Source organism: Agrilus planipennis, unplaced genomic scaffold (assembly GCF_000699045.2).
Source record: "Agrilus planipennis isolate EAB-ADULT unplaced genomic scaffold, Apla_2.0 scaffold16, whole genome shotgun sequence".
Classification (NCBI taxonomy): domain Eukaryota; kingdom Metazoa; phylum Arthropoda; class Insecta; order Coleoptera; family Buprestidae; genus Agrilus; species Agrilus planipennis.
The window spans coordinates 1,979,221-2,002,206 of NW_020438946.1; the positions used below are offsets into that span (position 1 = coordinate 1,979,221).

General features: G+C 32.6%; 2 protein-coding genes across 3 annotated transcripts in view; one reads left to right on the top strand and one right to left on the bottom strand.

Annotated features, from left to right (window-relative positions):
- Positions 1–27: 27 nt before the first annotated feature.
- On the bottom strand, positions 28–5,255 carry LOC108744678 (serine/threonine-protein kinase PRP4 homolog). Of its 2 annotated transcripts, none has more exons than XM_025974679.1 (8): positions 5,094–5,255; positions 3,682–5,029; positions 3,154–3,456; positions 2,522–2,754; positions 1,897–2,165; positions 1,400–1,776; positions 635–852; positions 28–233 (listed from the first exon to the last, which is right to left on the bottom strand). In XM_025974679.1, the coding sequence occupies exons 1-7, from the start codon at positions 5,102–5,104 to the stop codon at positions 649–651; spliced, it is 2,745 nt and encodes a 914-aa protein (XP_025830464.1). In that variant the 5' UTR covers positions 5,105–5,255; the 3' UTR covers positions 28–233; positions 635–648. The 2 variants fall into 2 exon arrangements, with proteins under 2 accessions (XP_025830464.1, XP_025830465.1); XM_025974680.1 differs by lacking the exon at positions 5,094–5,255 and having other exon boundaries at positions 3,682–4,745; positions 4,829–4,920.
- A 2,212-nt stretch (positions 5,256–7,467) lies between these two features.
- LOC108744713 overlaps positions 7,468–22,986 on the top strand; it is a 23,177-nt gene continuing 7,658 nt past the window's right edge. The window contains exons 1-3 of the mRNA XM_025974695.1: positions 7,468–7,572; positions 10,646–10,954; positions 21,108–21,323. Coding sequence (XP_025830480.1) covers positions 10,649–10,954; positions 21,108–21,323 — 522 coding nt within the window. The 5' untranslated portion in view covers positions 7,468–7,572; positions 10,646–10,648. The remainder of the gene's footprint in view (positions 7,573–10,645; positions 10,955–21,107; positions 21,324–22,986) is intronic.

Consider the following 22,986-nt stretch of genomic DNA (forward strand, 5'->3'; position numbering starts at 1 on the left):
AAATAAACAAACAAACAAAAACAATAAGCATCGGTTGTCTATTTGAAATGAGTGATTAAAATAAATTTGTTTATTTATAAGTTATTTAATCAAGGAAATGTAACTTTATTTTAATCACCTATAAAATATATTCTTTTGGCTAATGAATGTACTCATTAAAAACCGGTTCTCAAAAGTACCTTTCTCAGTGTTTCACCAAATAGCTTCTTTTTTCAAGACACCTCCGGTATTCTCTGTAACAAAAACCTTTTCATAAAATCAGGATCAAGATATACACATAGATAAACTGAATACAAAAGTTCGTTATGAATTCGGAAACGTTTCATATTTTATTTTACAACAAATGCTTTTGTATTCCGTTTTTCACGTTATTTAAAATTTACCAGACAAATCGAACTATCGAATGGTTTTATTTGAATTAATGAACCACAATAAAAATGTACACAGCATTAAAAAACTATAAGTATTCCTTAACAGTATTTCATCTCATCACTATAAACGTTGAGTTGATTAAAATTATAGAGTGAATACCCACGCTTATTTTTTTTTTAAATTAGTATCTAATGGAGAGGCTTTTTTATGTATTCTATATATAGAATCAAAATCTTCGACAGCCCCAATTTTTTATTTTTACCTCTAAACCGAGTCTCAAATCTTGTCCTGTATAAAAGGGTGCGTTAAGGCATTATTGAGGCTGATCCTTTTTACGGGATCGACGGCCAAAGCCTTATCCAGGAAGTCTTTGAGCTGGGACACCTTGCGTAGCTGATCAGTTGGTAAAGCTTGACCGGCAACTAATTCTGATTGTAAATCTCTTGTTGCTTTCACCACCGACATCACTACAACTTTTTCCTAAATTCAAACAAAATTCTTATTAAAGTAATAATAATAATAGTAATAAAACTTTAATTTTAGTAGCAGGTGATTCGTTTTGTATACTTAATTAGTCGTTGTTGCTTCACAGAAGAATAAAACAATGCAACTGTAGAAACTAAACGAAATACAATAAACCTTTAAAGGAAAATTTGACATTTACATTTATTCTGACTTCTGATTTACAAAAATATTTGATTTTCAATTTACTCATAAGAAGCATTACAACGAAAAATGTTTCTTGATTTAAACAACAAAAAGATCTTTTTATCGTGAATATGCTTTTTGATAGTAATTACATAAAGTTTTACTTGGAAAGACAGTTTATTTCCTGTTAAAGAAATATTTTTATTACTTCTCAAATTTGTGAGACGTAAAACATTACACGAAAGCAAAAAGATTTTAATTGAAATGGAAATAAATAAAAGAACAAAAAAGATACAATAGTGCTTTTTTTCTAGGATAAACTAAGTAACAAATTATTTAAAAAGGGACATCATAATAAAAATAAATATCGTTTACTTACCCGCTCAGTCACTTTATCAATTTCATGATACAAAAAGTTACAATTTGCATCAAAATGTTGCTCACGAAAGGCTCCTTTTCGGATCACTTTGTTTGGAAATTTCCCTTTTAAGTCCATGAAAAATTTTAGCATTTGATTGTTTGATTTCCCAGAGAAAAGAATACGACCAGTGTATAACTCGTAAACGGTACATGCGGCAGACCACATATCTATAGCGTAGTCGTACGCTATACCCAAAATGATCTCAGGAGCTCGGTAAAATCTTGACACAAGGTAGGGCGTTATTTCGTTGTCGGTTATGTATGAGGCCGAACCGAAATCGCATAATTTTAGTACTAACTTGCTCTCATTTACCAAAATATTGTCCGGTTTGATATCTTAAAACAAATTATATGCAATAAATATTAAAAAAATATCACAATTAATGTGGTAAAAATGTAACGTACCATCGATATACACCACGCCTAAAAATAAGAAAAACAGAAAAATAAACTTACCAGCATGTAAGACACCGGTTTTTTTAAGTAGTTTTAACGCTAGTAGTAGCTGTTGTGTATAACTTCTGACAGCTTTTATATGCAAACCAACGTTTTTACCGTATTTTTTTAACACTTCTCTAAGATTCATAGACAAGGGTTCAAACACTAAACACAGATGTTGCTTGTGGAAAAAATGTCTAAATAATCTTAGACAATGGAACCTGTCTTCAGCATCTGCATCATTTAGTTTTTTTAACACTTCCAGTTCTTTAAGACCAGTCTTATGCCTGCAACAATTTTTTATCTAATCTATATCTATACATCTATATATACATATAAATAAAATTGAACTATCTATCAGTAATATCGAAGTAAGCGCTCTTTTTAAAATCATAGGGTGACTCGTACGCTATTAAAACACAAACGATCTTTAAACATTTTTAGTTTACTGTCTGTATGGGCTAATTTTTTGGTTTGCTTGTTTGTTTATTTGTACGGAATAATCATTGAAACGGCTGAATCGATTTCGATGGCTTTTTTTTACGTGGAAAAATATTATTAAATGCTTAATAAAATTGATTTGAAGATATTTTGCTACTAGATGCCCATCGGGAACAATTTTTGATCACATAATGACACTTACATGATTTCGTTATTTCTAATTATTTTTACAGCTACATCCTGGCTGCCTCTTGCTTGATCTCTGGCTCTAACGACACTACTGAAAACACCCTGTCCAGTATGACCATAAACAGTGTATCTATTGTCCAAATTTTCCCCTATTCGTACCCTGTAATAACCTTCTGTATCATCCCAGTTATCAGTCAGAGAGGGGTTATCATAAGCACTGCCCTTGTGTGTTATATTACTTGGGGACTGAAACAGGTAAATGTTAAAGATAAAAATGTATATGAGTAGAATCAAAACCAATGAGGCGAAACGATGGTGTTGGTTTTGCATTGGAATAAAAAACTTTTCAAGCCTCATTGGCTCTGATTTTCGACTCACATCTAAACTAAGCGAATATATATATATATNATATATTTTTATTTTTTTCAGGTTGTATGTATGCAAATACCAAGATTATAATATTCATTACTTATACATGTGCAAACCTGATATGTAATATATGAGTTTAATATATATAAAAAAGTTATTTCTTGGAAAAGCGTGAGTTTTAATGAAATACTTAAAAAAAAACACACACACGTTATAGAGAGAATATACTATTATAGGAATGTACTATTGTAATTAAAATAAATATAAAAAACTTACATTGTATTTGCCCTTAAACATGTCCTTGTCATCGGCAAAAATATCCCACTGTTCTTTTTTGAATATGTTCTCTTTATTTTCTTGTTTCTTTTCATTTTGAACTTCTGTTTTGTTTTGCATATTGTTTTTCATGTTTGGCAAAAGCGGAGGAGTCAAGGATGGTTCAATTTCAGTATTTTCTTTTATAGATTCTTCTTCAACTTTGTGGGAAATTATTTTTTCTTCTTGTCGTTTCTCAGATTCTACAGGTACGATTTGAACATCATTTTGGTCACTTTCATTATCCGATTTGGCTTTCAATCTCTGTAGAAAACAAACTAATCACAATTATGAAATGCAAAATGCAGTGAAATAATTTATGTAAAATTTAACTTATACATTTTTGATAAAATAGGTCACATGCAACTTACTAGTTAATTTAAACTTATTATTTTCATTAAATGACTTATTTTTGAAATTATTATTGTGGATAAACTTTTACTTTAATGATTAATAATTCATGATCCCTGTAATTTTTTGTAATATTACCAGTAATAAAGCTTCACGCTCTTTCCTCCTTCTTTCAATAATCTCCTGTTCATCTTCTTCATCTTTTATATCAATATCCAGTTCCATATCTTCATCAGTACTCACTTCTCTATGTAAACCTTCACTCAAAGAATCCTTGAACTTGTCAGTCTTCTCCTTCTTATCCCTCCAGTTATTTTTATCCTTATCAGAACGTCTTTTGTCTCGAGGAGTACGTCTTTCGTCTCTCGATCTGTCTCTTCTTCTATCTCTATCAGGGGATCGATCTCGAGCTCTTGATCGTGAAATATCGCGGTCTCTCGATTTCCTCCCACTTCGATCTCGAGATCTCCGATAAAGAATGTCATTCCTCTCCCGTGATCTCCTACTGTCCCTATCATATGATCTTCTCAAATCAATTTCATGGGACATTCTATCCCTGTTCCTATGATGATCATAATCCCTAGAAGTTTTTGTGTCATTTGATTTTCGGATATCTCGATCTCTGGACCTTCTATTACTTTCTGTATAATGTCTTTGACGATTACTAGACTTCATACTTGAATGACGCTCTAATGATTTTCGTTCTCGTTCTATATCTCTAGCTTTTTGGTGACTATCTTTGATCAACCTTTCTCTATAACTTCGGTCTTTACTGGACGTTCTTATTCTTTTGTAAATTTCCTCGTGATTATGATCATTATGTCTTTTTCTAATCACTACTCTTCTTTCTCTGCTTTTAGAACGTTGGATATGGCTCTGTTCTCTAGACGATTCATCACTAGAGTCATCAACAAGAATAACATCATCAATTTTATTGGCAGTGGGTGATAAAGTTATTGTATGACCAGCTTTCGCAATTTCGGCTTGTAACAGTTCTTTTTGTCTCATCAGTTCTTCAAGATCCATGTCTGCTTCAATTACAGAAATATCAATAGCATCACTATCACACTCTGCTTCTGGTTCCACTGTTTCTGTTTCTGAGGATATGACTTCTAGGGAATGTGTTGTGGATAAGCCTGCAGCTACATAACTGGCCACTTCATCAGCATCCATCTTTAACTTACTTTCAATTTCATCTGTGCCTGAATAAGATTTACCATTAGAGATATAATTACTATTAAAACTAGATATTTGATTAGCTTTGGGGGAAAGTTCTGGTGTATACCGATCATTGTCAGCTTTGTTATCAGCTACTTCTTCATTATGTTTATGTTTGTGCTTTTTATGCTTTTTGTGCTTTTTCGACTTTTCAGAGGAATGTTTTTTATGTTTATGTTTGTGTTCCTTTTTATGCTTCTTTTTAATAGGAACATCTTCTTGTTCAACTTTTTGTACTACTTCTACGGAATCACTGCCTCCTGACGACCTAAAAATATAAAAATGAGGTTAATTGGAATATGATGACGTGCTACAACATTTCAGTCATTTACTCTATTTCCATTGCTTTAAAATTTTAACAATTAAGTATGATTTCAACTGCACAGCAAAACCCCAAATTTTTAAAATTATCAAGCACAGCACGATACTTTTTCTAACAAGTATGACAAACAACAGCAGCCATGATTAAAATTAATGATAAATAGAACCATAGATAATTAGAACGGCCCGTAGATATAAAAAGTTTATGGAACTATTTGTAGAAGTAAATTATTAATATTTTCTATCAAAAATAGTCAGGGCTGTGAGGCATTAAAAATATTAAGAACATAGAGCCTAATTACTAATTCGAATGAGTTATTTTATGAAATTAAAAATTACCACGTTTTACAGAAGTCTATTGTATCATTGACTATCAGAGTAGTCAGGGCCTGCGAGCCATTAAAAATATTAAGGTCGTGGTGCCCCTATCGCAGTTTTGACGAAGTCTGCTTTTCATTATTCTACCATATGTGACGTTTGCAGCCGTCAGATGTGGGTAAAACTAATGAACGCAAATGAAAAATAGATACTTCCATTATTGAATTCCATGGAAATGTAGATAACTTTGTTTTTACCATTTAATATAATTATAGTTGAAAATTTAAATGTGTAGATATTAAAAGAGAAGGGAGAGGCTACGATCAAAATTAAACTTTAACATCTTCTGTCTGTACTGTGTATAGAAATTTGTAAAAATACTTTTGAGTTAGATGTATTTTACTTATGTATAAATTGTTGCAAATTTTAAATCAAACAGTTAAATATTTTAATTGTAATTAACTAGAATAATAAATACAGGACTTCCATTTAAAGTTATTTTTAACTGGAACATTTTTAACAGGACCAAGGTAATTCTGTCTTAGATTAGTAAGCAAAAGGATTATGATTTTAACCAAAGCTAAATAGGAAATCGATGAATAAACGTTTGTATTTTTAAATATTTATATATGCGCTAATAGATCATGTAATATTTCATACACATTTTTTTCTTTATAAAACTCTCATTAGATTTTGATAAATTAGTCCCTACAATAAAGGAGAAACTTTCAAGTTTTGGTAAATTAATACAAATGCAACAATAAAAAGATTTCAAAAGGGGTGGAAAACGCTCACCGGTTACTTTTACGACAACCTTCTTGTCTGCCGTTCCCTCAACAGCCCTTATTAAATTTTGATAATCTCAGCCCCTACAATAAAGGAGAAATTTAATGTTCTAGATTAACTGCATGAACTGTAGGAAAGATGCTGAACAGCAATGCTTCATCATTTTTAATTACTAATTTTAGATACAGCACTTCATGTCATTATAAAAACATATTTCCTAATTAGTCGAACCTCTTGGGGCCCTATATTTTTTTTAATAACAAAATTAAAGCAAACCAAGTCAATATAATCAAAAATAACCTTAAGCATGTTACCGTCCGTACTTAAATAATTAAAAGGGCAATCAAAAAATTAAAATAATATTTCGAATTAGGAGAATATTTGCTTGTTTGGTATTAATTACTAATAGGAATGAGCTATTTTATAAAATTAAAGATTACCACTTTTACAGAAATCTATTCTAACATTAATATTCCGTCAGAATTATCCGGGCCTGTGAGCCATTAAATATATTAAGGACGTGGAGCCTTTATCACACTTTTGATGAAGTCTCTTTTATAATCCCACCATTTGTGACGTTTGCAGCCGTCAGATGTGGGTAAAACTAATGAACGCAAATGGAATATAGATTCACCCATTATTGAACTCCATAGAAATATAGATAACTTTGTTTTTACCATTTTACATCTTTATATTTGAAAATTTAAATGTGTAGATATTAAAAAAGAAGGGAGAGGCTACGATTAAAATTAAACATTAATTTCTTCTGCCTGCGTTATTTGTAGAATTTTACAAGAATATTTTTACGGCATATGTATTAATAAGTTGTTTTAAATATTAGATGAAAAAGTTAAATACCCTAATTATAATTAACTGGAATAATAGGCATAGACCTTAAATTTAATGTTATTTTTAACTGGAAGTGTGAGCAAGGCGATTCTGTCTTAATTTATATCAGAAAAAGGATCACGATTTTAACCAATGCTAAATGGGAAACCGATGAAGAAATGTTTGCGTTTTTGAAAATATTAATTGAAAACAACATTAAACTAGTAATAACGGCGCTCAATTTCAAAATTAACTTAAAAATTGTACGGTTTGATACGCATTGCAACTTACAACATGTGTGTTTTGATTTGAATTCCAAGTAAAAACAAACGTATATTAACAATTACAAGACGATTATTTGTTTAGAAATGTAGGTAATTTATTCCGTTGTACACTTGTATCTATTATTCGTCGGGATGGAATTACAAAACCAGAAAATAAAAATAATTATGAGTGGGAGATAAAGGTGGGAGAGAAAAACGAGCGGAGCGAGTGAGTTTATTTCGATTCAAGTGCGCGCGAAGTGTGGTAGATTGAGACGAAATACGAAAATTCCTGGTGAGTCCATTATCCACACAAATAACACAAAAAAGACCTGTTACACCGCGAAAATAAACCCTAACGCTCCTTTTGTTTTATTTTGACCTAGTTTACTTTAGTTTACCTAGGACAACGACAAGAAAATTCCTAATACAAGAAATCGCGACCTATAACGAGTGGTTTTGAAGTAAAAAAAGTTTTTAGTTAGGGAGATGCGAGCAACTTATTAGTTAACTAAGTACTTAAAAAAGCGCGACAGGATTGTCAGACGGTCAAAATGTATGAGTACTTATTTTTTTTTTTCAATGTAAATGTTTATAAGTGGCATTTCCGAAGTGGATTTGAGCCGCATGTAATGCTACACCATCGGCACACATCTTCCCGGGCATGATCTACAACCCGTTGACTAATAATAGTTAGTGGTCCAAGCAAATGTTGTTCTAACTATAACTTTAGATTTGGGAGTCCGCAATTAAATTTTGTCAGGTATTTTTGTTTAAGTGTGCTAACACATTGTCCTGGAATTGTTAACGCAGATATTTGAAATAGAAAAAGGCGGATGTAGCGTATCTGAACTTTAAAAACAAAACGAAATAAATAAAATGTTGAAGAAGATCAATTGGCTTTAATAAGTGATTCGAATCACCGTTTTTCGGATTAGCGAATCATTACTGTATACTCAAGAATAATTACTTTAGATACCACAGACATTTATTTTTATTTTAAAATATAATTTTAAACAGTTTTTTTTTTTTTTTAAAAAAAAGAAAATAAAACTTATCGAAAATTGAATAAACAGTTTAGGTGTCCGAAGTAATACAGCAGGCAGGTATTAAAAAAAAAATAAAGGAATTATGTAGGTATGTATGTAGTTTTGTTGGATACCAAATTTGATATATTTATGCTATTAAATTAGAAAATGTAAACTAAACCCAAGAGAGTAAGTAGTTCGGCGTTGACGAGGTTGAACTAGTAAAAAATCATCATCAGAAAGTAATTGTAATAATCAGTAATATTTATTCAAAGTCAAAGGGGTTGTTCAACGAAAGGGCTCTACAGACTTAAAGCTTATTTAAAAATCTAAATGGGATTTTCAGACTCGTATTAGAATAATTTGGTATTTTTCCTAGCCAAAGATTTTTTACACGAACGTCAACGTTAACATTTATTGAAACACTTCTCCTTACTTTTCATATACATAACCACCCTGGTATCTATATGTCTGTTTACCTAATATACAAACTTAAAATACCTAATATATCTTACATACATATAATTAAAAATGAAAATGTTTTGTGAGCAATATCACATCAACGTTTCTATTTTAATTTCTTTTTCTCAGAATTTCGGTTAAGTAAATTTGTTTACACTTGACCTAATTTTTATTTTCGTTTGATATTTAATAAAATTTCCATTCACAACTCAAGCTTGATTTAACTACACGTCATCAGCAATGATGTAAAAACCCACTCCAAATTTTTGATTTATTTCTTACGACCTACGTATTATTTTTGTAAAAAAAAAGCTATCATGAAGTTGGTTATACTTTTGGCTTAAAATTTTAAAAGTAGATATAGACAGGACATACTTAATATTCGACCAATATTCTTTGTATAAAGTCGATCGTTCACCTGTTATTATGTTTGGCATCGAAACTTGTTATTTTTTTCGCCAAATAAATCTGTCATGATTATGCTATTTACAGGCGTAGGGTTGGTTAGATACGATTTTGTATATTAATACCATCGATATTTTATCTTTTTTAATCTATATAACACAAAATTTACGTCAATTTTGAAGAGAAATATTTGTTTTCGTATTTCAGATCTACAAGTTAATGCTTTCACTACCAATTAACTTCTTCTTAGATTTTATAACTGTTTAAGAGTACTGGTCCTGTTCTTAATGATAGTTGCCAGTTACACAAGATTAAAATTAAATTAAATATATTAACAATCTGTGCATGTAAATGTAGCCACAGAAGTGTTAAATATTGTTGTTACAATACATTTCAATTAAAGATCCAAAATATGAAAAGAATTGATCTTTATTTTGAATATTATATGTTAAATTGTTCTGAAAAACGATTTCAAAACACAAAATGCAAAGTATTATATTTTAGTAAATAGTTTTTAAAATAATACTATTTTTTATTGTTGTTTCCGATTAAGACAATCCTTATACTGTCTGTTTACAGTAATCGTTTATGTAGGGAATAGTAGGGCAATTTGTAATTATAATACTTGTAACTAACTTAACCATTTTTAGGGTTCCGTACCTCAAAGGGAAAATAGGAACCCTTTATTATGTAATGGATTAAGTTAACTATCTGTGCTTTCAAATATTGCTATCATCATAAGGAAGAGCCCTAAGACTGATTGGACACGCACATCTGTTCCTTATTCCTATTCTGACCTAATCTTCGCATTTCTCTAAAACTAGAACATCCCACATACTTAACTATTTGCCAACAGTAATCTAATCTAGGTCTACTTCTACTCCTCTTAACCCCTGTTTCTGCCTCTAATATGTCTCTGACTAGACCTTCATGCCTGAGAACGTGTCCTACCAAGCTATCTCGCCTATTTCTTATTGATTTCCATAGAGTCTTCTGTTCTTCTATTCTTTCTCATATCCCTTCATTGCTAACGTTCTCTATCCACGGTATCCTCATCATTCGCTAATAAAACCACATTTCGAACGCTTCTAACCTTTTCTTTTCATCCGCGCCCATCGTCCATGTTTCGCACCCGTACAGCGCCTCGCTGCCAACATACACCTCTAAAAATCTTTTTAGAATTTCTAAATTAACCATACGCGAGCATAGAAGTGACTTCTTTTTATTGAAGGTGACTCGACCCTGCGCTATTCTCTGCTGTATATATCCCTACTACTACTTCCGTCCTGCTGCTTTTTCTAATCTTTCGTTTCCTATATCTATATTCGCTTTTTATCTACTTTTTTCCCTTGCATACCATTTTATTTAAAGCTATCTCTAACTCCTCCTTGCTAGATGCTAATATTGCAAATATTACCATGAAAGCTACAACATTTTTCGGAATTATGTAAACTAGTATGTATTAATTTTCAGAAAATGTCGAAAAGAACGATTCTTAGCAGACCCCGAACGCGTCTTTACGATGTCAATTACAACATGGGCGAGAGTCTGTACAAGCCGGCATTGGACAGGCTGGACCGAAAATATTCCGGAAGACCGCTGTCGCCTCCTCCAAGGCAGACATCCATTCCTCAAGATATTCTCGATCGCCACGAAAGAGCTTTCGCCGACGACGACATAAACGATTTTCGGCGTCGTGCAGAAAAAGCTATTTCCGGCAGACAACTTTTCGATTCACGCGGAGCCCGAATCGACACCGCCTTCGACGACATCGATGACGAGGTATTCTCACTCATTGACTTGCAAACTTTCTCAACTTTTACTAACCGCTTAAATAAACCCTCTTACGATAGGTTTGAGATTTTTCGTTTTTTTTTCGTGGCCGATAGTTAATTAGTGACCAATTTATTAACCAAGACCTTACGATTTGCCGACATGTTTTAAATATTAATTTTAGATTAGACTTTTGGAAATGGTTTGTAAAGTATTTTAAATGTTAGACAAGTGCAAATGCACTAGATGACTATAGACTGCCATAACTCAATATTATTATAGCATACTCATACTGAACATCTTCGGTTCGATTTATAGAGACTACCTATGACGTGCTGATGAGATGCAATGGTAATTTTGATAAATTAATTACCGTTGTAGGTACTAAACAGCCGTTTTGAAAACTAAATCTATCTGAAAATATTTTAACAATTTATTGATAGAGAGACATGTCTTTTCAAAACGGATTAACTTATTTTGAGAGGCTGGGTACTGACGATGACGATAAAAAAAAAAAAAAAAATAATTATTCATATACTAAAGGAGTAGGTTTTCTATTCAAGTTTTTGTTGAATTAGAATCGACTATATCTTCACATTTATTATTTTATCAGTATTTACCATTTAATGTCTCAAAAGTGTTTCGTGTGTGTGACAAATGATAAAAGAATCCATTACACTTTCGACTGTTTTAAGATCGCTTACTAACGTAAGTAAAATAAATGTCAATAATTATTTTGTAAATGTACATACCTACATACAAAGCATTGTAGTTGCCAAAAAGGTATCTATCGTACATACATATGAAATCACCTAAAGGGATCATGTAGTGAATTCTGCTAGGCACGCTAGCCAAAAAAAATATACTGACTCTTGTTCGAATTGCCCACTCATTATTACTCTTTACCCTATGTTCGAATCAGACATAACAGACAATTTGGAAATTGGAAACAATAAATTGTTTTGGCCCATTCATCTCTATTTATAGTGGCAATGAAATGTGAAGTTTATTTTGGTCGGCCACGCAATTTCGATTTCGCGAAAATGCATTAAAGGAAAGAACTTTGCAAACGTTTTCATGCCGTCTAGCGGATACAGGTACGAATGACATTTCGTTCGAAACGAATCAATAAAATAACAATAGCATGTACAGTAGGATGACGTAAAATTTCTTTTTTCTTTTTTCTCTTTCAAACAGGTCTAATTTGGATGCAGTTTTTAGGAAAATAGGGATGTATATTATATATAGTATATTATATATAGTAAGTTGTTTTTCCGGTATTTTAAAAGTTTCTTTGCCTATTGTGTATAGCATCTTCAGGTATTGTATTTATGAAGTTGACGACAAAACGTTGTTATTTTTGGACAAACTCCGATGCATATTCTACAGGATAATAACAGCCGGGGAAGCCTGTGCATGTATTAGCACATATGTAGTCAAATACATAACATACTGAAACAGATTGAAAATCTTTTGGAGACATTCGTATTTTAAGTCCCATCATAACACAAATCGATAATCTATAAAATTTATTCATGATTATGGGCTTATCGTTTTCAGTAAATCATGAAATTGGGACAATTTATTTGGAAATATTCTGTCAGAAAATTAATAAACAAATCGTTTCTGGAAAACTGAATTAAATTAAAATCACATCTGAAAAATATTTTGGAACTATAAAGTAGATATTCTATTTATGAAAACATACAAATGTGGTCATTAGTAAAAATAAAAATTGAGAAAACAAAGCAATAATATTTATTTAAAGATGACCGATTAAGTACGTATGGGCCGAATACTTTTCTTTCTAATATTCTGTTTATAGAAAGTAAAAAATGATTGCATTATACAATTTTTGCTATTTTTTGATTTATAATATGTTCGTAATTTATCTACTATCAGTAAAGTTAATCTTAATTAAAAATAATAAAAAATAATAAATAAAATAACCATGCATTAAGGAATTAGGTTAGGTTATAGTAGGATAGGGGTTCTCTGATTGGTATGTGTGAAGTGCCATGATGCACCAAAGAACAAGGTTAGACTATGATGGGGTAGGATTTCCTAAAAGACGTACCAATCTTTTATTTCAGTTTAATAACATTGGCTTTGTGCTTTTCTTTATCGAATCTAAATTAATCGTATTTGGTAGATTGCTTATAAATAATTAGATGCATGGGCGCCGTTAGGATTATTTTCAGGGAGTTGCATATGCATCAACACATTATTATATTACACAATTATAAAATTTTATGATACTACATACATAATAATTAATATAAAACGAAACTATCTATAAAGCCGCAAGAAACTATATATACAATTTTATATATCTATGTATTGCATCTCATGTAATTTGATATATTTGCACAAAATTTCATCTGAAGTATTATATGAAATTGTATGAAATTTTATAAAAACATATTCAACTTTTTAGCTACGAATGGCGTATATAAAATTTAATAAAATCATATGTGGAACTTCTTAAAATTATCTGAAATTTATATCTATGAATCATATAAAAAGAATTATTTATATATAATTCAAACAATATTTAACTGACACAGATTTCTCTCCTCAACACGCTCCAAATGCTATTTATTAAGTTTGGTTATTTTACGATAAAACGCAAATACATCACGATTTTCTGTTTCAATTTTTGTTGTAATACCTGTTTAGATCTAAATATATGCTCAACTTGTTCAATTCGTACTTTCGCCCGTTCGATCGGTTTTAAAAAATCTTAATTTTCTATTATATGTATTTTATTTCACTACACGGAGCTGCATGTGTACCCCCTTGCACTTTGCTGTTGGCGCTCATGGTTAAATGATATTTATAATTTGCCAATTAATGATATTCTTCTGTAACACTCTTTCTACTGACATATTAAAACAATTTATGTATGATATGCATGATGTTTTTCTAAAAAAAATTCTTGTTTCAGTGGTAACGTAAAGCTACTGTTCGCCCCAAGTTTACAGCCGCTTTGTTATTGTTTTTCTGTTCGAATTTCTGATGATTTAGAAATTTAGAGCATCAGGGGCATCTATTGAAATAAAGGGAATGTTTCATGATGTGTTGTTTGAATTGTCACTACCACCTCAAGTATGTTTACATGGGCTTTTTTTATTTTTATCGATTTTTGCTTTTTACACCACAATCTAATTGCTAAGGAATAAGTAGTTTTTGTAAAATATTACCATTTTTCCACATTGGGTAAAATGTTTCTTTTAAAACCATTAAATTCACATGATCTCATTATTAACTTTAATGTTAGAAAAACCATAACGTCAAAAACCCTACTAGTTTATAGACATTTTTGAAAATAAATACCTACCACTAATCGTAAAAAAAAAATAAAAGTGCTGGATATTGGGATGATTTTGGTCTCTCACTTTCAATCAAACTAAAATTCACCAAAATACAACAAAATAATCCGAAAAAATCTTATACGAAAAAACTAACAATTCACATTTCCAATGTTCTTAGATTCAGTTTATCGATACTTTAGTCAGTGGTAAAAATTATACGCGTGAATTACGAAAAAACCGCTCTGTCCTTTTCGATTTACAGAAATACGAGGGTGGATTGATAAGTTTCCGGCCTGACCAAGAAAAACAAGGTTTTTAAAAATTTTTTTTTTTTATTTCTCAACATAATCTCCTCCAAGGCTGATACATTTCTCATAGCGGTGTTCCAGTCTATTAATGCCATCTCTATAGACTGATTCGTCAAGCTCCTCAAAATAACCATTTACAGCTTCGATTACTTCTTCATTGTCCGCAAATCTCTTACCGCCAAGCCATTTTTTGAGATTAGGGAACAGAAAATAGTCACTCGGGGCTAGGTCTGGAGAGTAAGGAGGGTGCGGCATCAATTCAAACTTTAGATCGTTGATTTTAGCCGTCGCAACGATTGACGTGTGCGCTGGTGCGTTATCGTGATGAAACAAGATTTTTTTCTTCGCCAGATGAGGTCGTTTAATTTTCACCTCGTGGCTCAAACGTTGCAATAAGTCTGCGTAGTATTGACCAGTGATAGTATTACCCTTTGCAAGGTAATCAATGTATATAATACCTCTTGCATCCCAAAAAACAGTAGCCATAACCTTGTTCGCCGAAAAAATTGTTTTTGCCTTCTTTGGAGTTGGTTCCCCTGGTCCAATCCACTGTTTAGACTGTTCTTTGGTTTCAGGAGTGTAGTGGTGGACCCACGTTTCGTCAACGGTTACGAATCGACGCAAAAATTCGCTTGGATTACGCTTATACAATGACAAATTTGCGGTAGAAATGTTTTTTCGAATCAATTTTTGGTCGACTGTTAGCAAACGCGGCACCCATCTTGCACAGAGCTTTTCCATATGCAAATGTTGGTGCAAAATATGTTGCACACGTTCATATGACATCTTACAGGTCTCAGCTATCTCACGCACTTTCAATCTGCGGTCTCCCAGCACTATTTGATGAATTTTTTCGATCATATCTGGAGTTGTGACCTCAACGGGGCGTCCTGAGCGAGGCCCATCAGAGGTGCTCACACGACCCTTTTTAAACTCGGAAACCCACTGCTTAACGGTTGAATATGACGGGGAGGATGTCCCCAGTGTTGAGTCCATCTCTTTTTTAATTTCCTTCGGCGTTAACCCCTTCAAATAAAAGTATTTGATGACAGCACGATTTTCCTGCTTTTCCATTTTTACGAAAACCACAGAGGCGTCTTGTTCAGCGTGCTGTCAAACCTACACTAGCAAGGAGATCGGGCTGAAACTATAGCTACAAGCTATCCAAGGATGGTACTATAGAATGTCACCTCAAGGTAGGCCTAGTGGCGCCATCTCTTGGTTAGGCCGGAAACTTATCAATCCACCCTCGTATAAGAGATTTCTATCAAAATTTATTTTTGCAACTGCTGGTCTAGTTTATACATTTATTACATGTACAAAATTCAACATCGTGCTACCAACTTCCTAAACTTACAAAATTTTATTGTGGAAAAGTATCCTTTAATCTTCAACTAATTTGATTTTCGATTATTTTTGTCCAGTTGTTTTACTTGTCTCTCCGATTTTTCTTTTATAAATAGTTTTGATTTGAATATATAATTGGAAAATTTAGCGGGAAGTGAATATGGGTATTTCTACAAGATTCTATTTTTGCGCTTAATGCCTATATTCCAAGAAAAACGGCCGTTACAGAGGGATGCATGTCGGTGAACCAGTTATGCTTAAAAAAAGGTAAAATAGAGCCCGATTCGTACAAGTCATCGTCAAGACAGGTAAACTGCTGGAGTATGCATTCCACATGGTATTATGCTATAAGAAACGGTCAGGTCAGGATACAGTCAATTACCCCTAGTATTTCTCTCCAATGATAGTTTGAACAAATGGTGATTGGACAGTGAATTGATAGATAGTATGAATCGGACTTACAATTACAACCGCAATATAAAATTTAAAATAGATACCTATGTAGTAGATAGGTTCACGAAAATTAATAAAAAGCAGTATCTTTACATATACGAGGTTATAGCTAGACTAAATGAAAAAGTGATTCATTGATATCGAACGATATGTTACATTAACTGATACCAAGTTGACTGGTTGGACACGCATCTCCACTCTTCCCTATTCTGAGCTAATTTTCGCATTTCCCTAAAACTAGAATAACTCACATTCTTAACTATTTGCGAACAGTAATCTAATCTAGGTTTACCTCTACTCCTCTTAACTTCTATTTATGCCTCTAATATGTCTCTGACTAGACCTTCAAGATGTCCTACCAGCCTATCTCGCCTATTTCTTACTAACTCCCATAGAGTCCTCTGTTCTCCTATTCTTTCTAATACCTCTTCATTTCTAACCTTCTCTGTCCACGGTATCCTCATCATTCGTCTGTAACACCGCCTTTCTTTTCCGCCGCGTCCACTGTCTATGTTTCGCACCCGTACAGCATCGCGCTCCAAACATACACCTTTAACAACCTTTTTCGAATTTCTAAATTAACCGTTCGCAAGCACAAAAATGACTTCTTTTTATTAAAGGTGACACGACTCTGCGCTATCCTCCGCTTTATATCCCTACTACTCCTTCCGTCCTGACTTATCTGGCTTCCTAGATATCTAAAATCAGCCACTTCTTCTAATTTTTCGTCTCCTATCTTTATATTAGCTCTTTCCCTACTCTTTCTCTTTTTGCATACCAGTATTTTTGTTTTACTTTTATTTATTTTCATACAATACTGTTTAGTCAGTATCGCTTCCATTTTATTTAAAGCTATCTCTAGGTCCTATTATCTGCAAATCTAAGCATACTAATGTTCTGCCCCTGTATATCTATCCTTACAGTTGTACTGTGTTTAATGTCTTTATAACTGCCTGTTGCTCTTTATACAAACTAAGTATCACTCTTATATCTCTGTAACTCAACCTTACATTTTTAAGTACGAGTATATTCTAAATTTCTACGTTATTTAATTAAGTGCTACAAATACTGAATATTTATACGTATAATACTTACATACGTTAATGTGTGACAAACGAATCACGTATTCTGAAAATAGAGTCTCGGTTTCCCTAGCATTTTCGTAACATAATTATACCTCTAGCAATAAACATTGTTTGTTTCTTTAACAGTTGATGAAGTTATGCGGCACGTTGCATAAACTAACGCGCTAAAATAGGTTGGTAATGCACGTTCGCGAAATATTCGCAAAAATCATCGCTGGTTTTATTTTTACGCAATCGCTAATTCGTCTAGCGACCATAGAATATTTACGCACACGCATATGTATAAAGATAATTAACTTTGAACATTGGCACACAGAACCAGGAGTAATTATTACGTCACGGTCGTTGTCACGAGGATATTGTCTATAAAAACGGCCAAAAGAAGGTTAAGTTATCTAGGAATTATGTATGTCCTTGAGGGTGGTGGTGTCACACTGTTCGGAAACGATGCGCTATTTCATAGAACGCTATAAACAACACTTCAAATTTTATTTTAAGTAACACATTCGAATCGAATCAGAACCGGCTTTAGGCCGTAAGAGGTCCACCGCTTTGGGATTTCCTTCAACGACAATAATGTATACATGTACAATAAAGAAAGGCGATCTATTTGCTCTTTAAAGTACTAAGATTTTGCTGAATTTAATCAGATTATACGAAGCGGTTCGAACGATATTTGCAAAAGAAAACGCGCGAAAAATTACCGCAAAATCAGGATAGATTAGTATAGCACAAAATTCTGGAGTTAAATGACAAAATTGCCTAAGGGGAGAACGCTATGCCTCGTTCGTGTACATTTGAGTGGTTGCGAGGTTTGAAAATTAAGAGACATTCACTAGAAGATGACCGTTCGTGTTCTAGCCGAACATTCGAAAATGCGATGCGAAAATGCAACGAGTTTCTGTCCGTGAAGATTTCACTTCCATGGTCGATTGGGAATCAAATTTTTTGTAAAAGGGAACATGAAAGATCAAATCACTACGATCGATGAAAGTTCAGGCATCTAATCCGATTCACAAACCTAACCCGAGAATCAACTGAACATTGTAGTTGAAAAAAAAGTGTTCTTCCATACAATGATTTACCACGTTATGTTCAGACCATAGACTTCTTATTAATTTTCCTATAATCTATAAGTAAACAACTATTTTCTGTATGTTTTTCAAAATTTTAGGTTTAGTAGTTTCGGAAATAAGGGTTGGGAAATGGTCAATTTTCTTAACTAACTTTAAAATTATAAAAAACATATTTGACACCCTTAGAACAAGCCCTTTCATTTGATATGCCACATGGTATACTTAGCAAAACTTTTTTTTTTAATAAATAACCCCATGTTCAAAATTAATTTATATATAGCACAAAATTCTGGAGTTAAATGACGATTAGAATGTTTGAATATGTAAAATATGTTATTTATTCAAAATACTTAATTAAAAATGACCAATTTTGACGTATACCAGTTGAAAATAAACTAGACGGGTCTAAATATCTCTATCAGCAGGTAGAGTTGGTTGCATACATTCTCTATTAAATTTTTGATTGGTTGCACATAGGGAATAGATTCAAGTTCTATGCACTACCGACATGCATAGTATTTAGGTATATATAATGAAAGGTGGACAAGTTTCAAAATTTTGGTACCCACTAAAAATACTGGAACTGTTTAGGATCTGGGAATAACAGATCGCGGGACCAAATTTTGTGGGTAAAATTTTGGGACAATTTCGGGGCTGGAAACCCTAGACCCAAGTACGTACTACGATATATTGTATGTGAAATTTCCCGTACAGTCTGAGAAAGAACTTTTAGTTTAATCACAAACTTCTCTACTAATACTGAGTAATGTAATAACTAACAACTAATAAGCTCTCAGAAAATGAATACGACTTGTACAAGCGATAATGAATTTTCTAAAAGTTCTATATTTAATTTTCACAGCATTGACAACCGGAAAAAAAAGAGCGAGTGTAAAGAGGAAGGGATTTTAATTATGGTACTAATAAAGTTTACTGAATTACATTTTGTTACTTGAAATCTCTTCAAACTTTGGAAAACTCGAGCGTGAAACGCAGGCCTTTTTTAGATCTCAAGTCGCTAAAATTCCTGTTATAAAAATGCAGAGCCGATACTAATGAATATGAAGTAGCTGCGTAAAAAAGTTTCTTGATAAAACTGTGTAAACACTGGGAATGAATGTCATTTCGTAATTGGCAATCTACAAAACTTTATGTTCACGTTGTTTTTTTATACTAGCCAGAGTTACATAACTCCGCATTTTATGAAAAAAATAAAAAAAAGTTGTGCTGACTTGTACTCAAATGTGTTGCTAATAAAAAAATAATAAAATAAGTAATAAAACCCACCCTACCCCCACGGAATAATGGTAGGTTACACTAGGAAAGGGGGTTCGTGTTTTTTCGAATTTACTTTCGTTTTATTTCGTTATCACCTTAGTTTCTGGATTTTCAGGACTAGTATCGGGACTTGAAATTTGATACGAAAGTCGAATACCTTTTTGGTCCCGGGATTCGGAAACTGTAACCGAAACTACTTATGGAATAGGGACGTAATCTATATATAATAAGTTAAGAAATGCGATGTACTTTCGTATCAAGAATTCAATGTTTTTATTAAAATGGTTTGGTGCCTATCACTTATACTATATGCCGTATCGTAAATCGGCTACAATAAGCAAATACTTTCGTTATAGAACATGAACCTCCTTTCCAATATTACTAAATATACTTAACACTAGCACAAGTTGTTATGTCGTTTGTGTTGTCTTTTCCTGACGCAGATATACGATCTTATGCAATCAAATAAAAGCATTCTTCAAACATTAAAATTAAAACAGATGAAGAATTAATATTGATAATCAAATCAAAATCAACATAACAACCCCTCATTTAAGGAAATACTTTAATTGCGCCTTAAAATAGGTGAGATGTTTATTTGGGTAAGTATAGTGGACTAGACTCATTTTTCTTTTGAAGATTATTCATGCTTTTTTATGTCTAGGTCTACTAATCTACTTCGCTTGGATGGAATTTAACGCGCCGAACATGACCGAGCAGAACGCGAGAGCTCCCGAACGCAGTTTCGGTTTCGGTCGTAGTTTCGGCAGGTTTGCCGCCGAAACCGAAACTAAACTGAAACTCGTTTTTTTGCCGAAACCCGACCGAAACCGAAACTGAAACCGAACTTTCGGTCGGACTCTATTTATTAATGCTTGTTAATTTCTAATAAACAATTTTAAAACTCTAAATTTATTATTAATGGCTTTGCATTTCTCAATAAGAATCGTCATTAAAAGTAATTTCACAAAGACAAGGACCCCGTAAAGATCTACTCGTCCGAAGTCTGGCAATGACTAAGGCAGCCCCTGTCTAAGACCGCAGGAGTTACTTGCGCTGGTGTTAAGTATATATAGTAATATCGCGAACGAAACTATCAGAAGAGTCAATAACTTCTCGCCCTTATCCGTAAATTGTTAGCCCTGATATATAAACCCCATTGTTTAGTTAGATGCTACTGCATTTAATATTTTATTAAATGTATTAATTAATTGTTTGTAAGTAGTTAAGAGGTAATGCTTAATTTGCTTGCCTAAATTGTCTATCTTATATGAGTTAACTAAATCTTAATTTATTTTCAGGTTTCTTCAAGAATTAAAAGCCTGCGGGCTAACAAAAGAACATCGATGGTAGACGACGTCGATATGGAAAGTACTGTAAACAATTTGAATTCGAGGCGCCTTTTGGACAGGTCTGAAAAGATTTTAGATTCCGTCGGCATAAACGACAAATCGTTGGAAAATAACGTGTCCAGCTATTCGAGTAGCCGAAGAGCCATCCGCATTGCACAATCGCAGGTAAAAATCTCACTCCAGTTAAAAATTTAGTAAAAAGCTTAGAGCTTTAAGATAGAAAGAAAATATCACTTTTTTTATTAATTTCCTTTCAAATTAAGATTCGTACAAGAAAACTAAGAAAAAATTAGGATCCCCATGTACGCGAGATATCCGATGATGAATGTGTTTTTAAAATTGTTATCAGGATTTCATAAAATAACTGTTAGTTTAATTACAAATAAAATATGTTATTACGAAATAAGACAGTTCTTAATCTACTCAATTGAAGACGCTGCAGAATTCAAATAGACACTTAAATATAATTTGAATTAAAAAAGGTAAACCGATTTGAAATTGATAGGCAAAAGCAAACTGATATTTAAGGTTTCACATTCAAATGTTCTAAAAAATCGAATTTTTAATACTGTGAAATCTACATGTATGTTAGAAGCTTCTGGCCTTATCTAGAACAGTAAATTAAATCATGTTTCAAGTTGTATTAATCTTTTTATCAATGTCTACTACGTATGGAAAGACGTGTAAATAATTAATAACAACCCCTAACGGAGAGTGGTGTGAAGCTTCGGTAAAGGACATAAAACGATTTTATATTTTACTCTTACGTAATTTTACTATATTAACGGGCCATAAAAGCAGTAAATTTTAAACGATATTTTGTTTATGTTACCTAGCAACAGGTACTTTATCTAAACGGAAAACAAGTCAATTTCGGGTATTTTAAGGGTCATATATATAGAACTGCAAGTTAAAAAAAAAGACATAAAGATCTTATGGAACCATCACGTAATACAACTTGTTTTAAATTAGGCAAAAGTGTCCCAGAAATTTACGAAATGTACAAAATTGCCTAAGGGGAAAAAGCTATGCCTCGTTCGTGTAAATTTGAGTGGTTTTCGAGGTTTGAAAATTAAGAGACATTCACTAGAAGATGACCGTTCGTGTTCTAGCCGAACATTCGTAAATGCGATGCGAAAATGCAACCTGTTTCTGTCCGTGAACACTTCACTTCCTTGGTCGATTGGGAATCAATTTTTTTTGTGAAAGGAAACATGAAAGATCAAATCACTACGATCGATGAAAGTTCAGGCATCTAATCCGATTCACAAACCTAACCCGAGAACCAACTGAACATTGTAGTTGAAAAAAAAAGTGTTCTCCCATACAATGATTTACCACACTATGTTCAGACCATAGACTTCTTATTAATTTTCCTGTAATCTATAAGTAAACAACTATTTTCTGTATTTTTTTCAAAATTTTAGGTTCAGTAGTTTCGGAGACAAGGGTGCGGGAATGGTCAATTTTCGTCTATTTTCTTAAACAACTTTAAAACTATTTTAAAATTATAAAAAAATATATTTGACACTCTTACAAAAAGCCCTTTCATTTGATATGCCACATGGTACTGTTCATCATCATCATAAGGTCGTCAGTTCTAAGACTGATTGGACACGTACCTCCACTCTTTCCTATCCTGAGCTAAACTTCGAATTTCCCTAAAACTAGAACAACCCACATCCTTAACTATTTGCGAACAGTAATCTAACCTAGGTCTACCTCTACCCCTTCTAATTCCTGCTTCTGCCTCTAATATGTCTCTGACTAGACCTTCATGTCTGAGAAGTTGTCCTACCAACCTATCTCGTCTATTTTTTATTGACTT

Excerpts from the sequence above, each read along its gene's own strand:
- LOC108744678 (XM_025974679.1), bottom strand. Across the intron at positions 2,755-3,153 it reads TGTTTAAGGGCAAATACAAT|TCCCCAAGTAATATAACACA; the intron begins GTAAGTTTTTTA and ends TACCTGTTTCAG. Across the intron at positions 853-1,399 it reads TTGATAAAGTGACTGAGCGG|GAAAAAGTTGTAGTGATGTC; the intron begins GTAAGTAAACGA and ends GTTTGAATTTAG.